Genomic DNA, 1,669 nt, shown 5'->3' with positions numbered 1-1,669 from the left:
CAACTGACATAACATTGCCATTTATTGTGTCTCTAGATAGAACCATAGCCTTACTTCAATATTCCTTGCCCTGCATAATTTCTGCAATATACCGATTGCTAAGAGTTATCTCTCCCCCAAAAAATCTCTAAAACTAGAATACTTGCCTCAGGCTCTGCTTCTCTAGAACCTGAGCAAAGAAATTTAAATTGTAGAACTGAAATCATGTGTCAAGTATCATAGGGCTAGTAGACAAAAAGTAAAGTCACGTTTCAATCCTAAATTAAAATTAATTTGTCCAATATGGTGTCTGGCTATTTTAGAAGAACTCCATGATGAAGAGAGCAAGCATTATGGCTCACCCAGGATTTCTGTCACTTTGTTTCAATCTAGAAACCCAAATCCAAAGTATATGGCACAATCACAAAAAGGAAGTTATCCCATTTATGAGTTTTCTCAAGGCTCCCTTCATGTCGCTATTTCTCAAGCTGTAGATAAAAGGGTTCATCATTTGGGGAACCACAATGTACATAACTGAAGCCACTGAAGTCTTCCTGGGAGAGGTGGTAACCTCAGAACTAATGTACACCCCAAAAACTGTCCCATAGAACAAGGACACAACTGAGAGGTGAGACCCACAGGTGGAAAAAGCTTTAAGCTTTGCCCTTGCTGATGGCATTCTCAAAACAGAGGAGACAATTCGAATATAAGAGAAAATGATCCCAGGGAGAGAAATAGCACCAAATACACCAATCGCTAAATATATCAGGATGTTGTTGATGAGGGTATCAGAACAAGCCAGCTTGATGACCTGAGCAAGTTCACAGAAGAAGTGGGGGATTTCCAGGTTCTTGCAGAAGGACAAGCGCAACATTGTCAGACTAAGGATCAGGGCAACCATAGTGCTAATGAGCAGTGAGAGCAGAATCAGCAGAACACAGAGCTGGGGGTTCACAATGACCATGTACCTGAGGGGGTGACAAATGGCCACATAGCGGTCATAGGCCATGGCTGCAAGGATGAAATTTTCCAAACCACCAAAAATCAGGACAAAGCCAATCTGGGTCAGACAGCCTGTATAAGTGATATGTTGTATCTGTGCCTGGATATTTACCAGCATTTTTGGGATGGTGGTTGTGCTTATACAAATGTCAATAAAGGAGAGACTGGAGAGAAAGAAGTACATGGGGGTGTGGAGGTGGGAGTCAGAGCTGACAGCCAGGATGATGAGCAGGTTTCCCAGGACAGTGACCAGGTATATGGACAGGAAGAGGAAGAATAAGAAGGGCTGCAGTTCTGGATCCTCTGTCAATCCCAGGAGAAGGAATTTGGAAACATCTGTTTGATTTCTGGAATTCATGTTGTTGATGAATCTGATGGGAAAATGGAGTGAAATGAGAATAAAATGAATTGTCTCCTGGAGTTCTTGCTGTGGTGTAGTGGGTTATGAATCCAACTGCACTGGCTTGGGGCACAGGTTCAATCCTTGACCTGGCAGGTTAAATGATCTGGTGTTGCCACAGCTACAGTGTAGCTCACAGCTATGCTCAAATTCAGTCCCTAGCCGGGGGAACTTCCATATGTTGTGGGTGTAGCCATAGAAAAAAAATTTATTGTCCCCAGATGAGAAGCACCACCATCAACTGGGAACTTTGTTAGAAATGCAAATTCTTGGTATCACTCCAGATGT

The 1,669-nt window shown here is 42.7% G+C and overlaps 1 protein-coding gene across 1 annotated transcript; it reads right to left on the bottom strand.

Moving 5' to 3' along the window:
• On the bottom strand, nucleotides 401-1,339 carry LOC100624207 (olfactory receptor 7G2-like). The gene has a single exon (XM_013990530.2). It carries the CDS (start codon nucleotides 1,337-1,339, stop codon nucleotides 401-403), a length of 939 nt encoding a protein of 312 aa, XP_013845984.2.

This window comes from Sus scrofa, chromosome 2 (genome assembly GCF_000003025.6).
Source record: "Sus scrofa isolate TJ Tabasco breed Duroc chromosome 2, Sscrofa11.1, whole genome shotgun sequence".
In the NCBI taxonomy this organism is placed as follows: Eukaryota; Metazoa; Chordata; class Mammalia; order Artiodactyla; family Suidae; genus Sus; species Sus scrofa.
This window is presented reverse-complemented; position numbering and strand designations above follow the sequence as displayed.

Excerpts from the sequence above, each read along its gene's own strand:
- LOC100624207 (XM_013990530.2), bottom strand. The coding sequence starts at position 1,339 with ATGAATTCCAGAAATCAAACAGATGTTTCCAAATTCCTTCTCCTGGGA.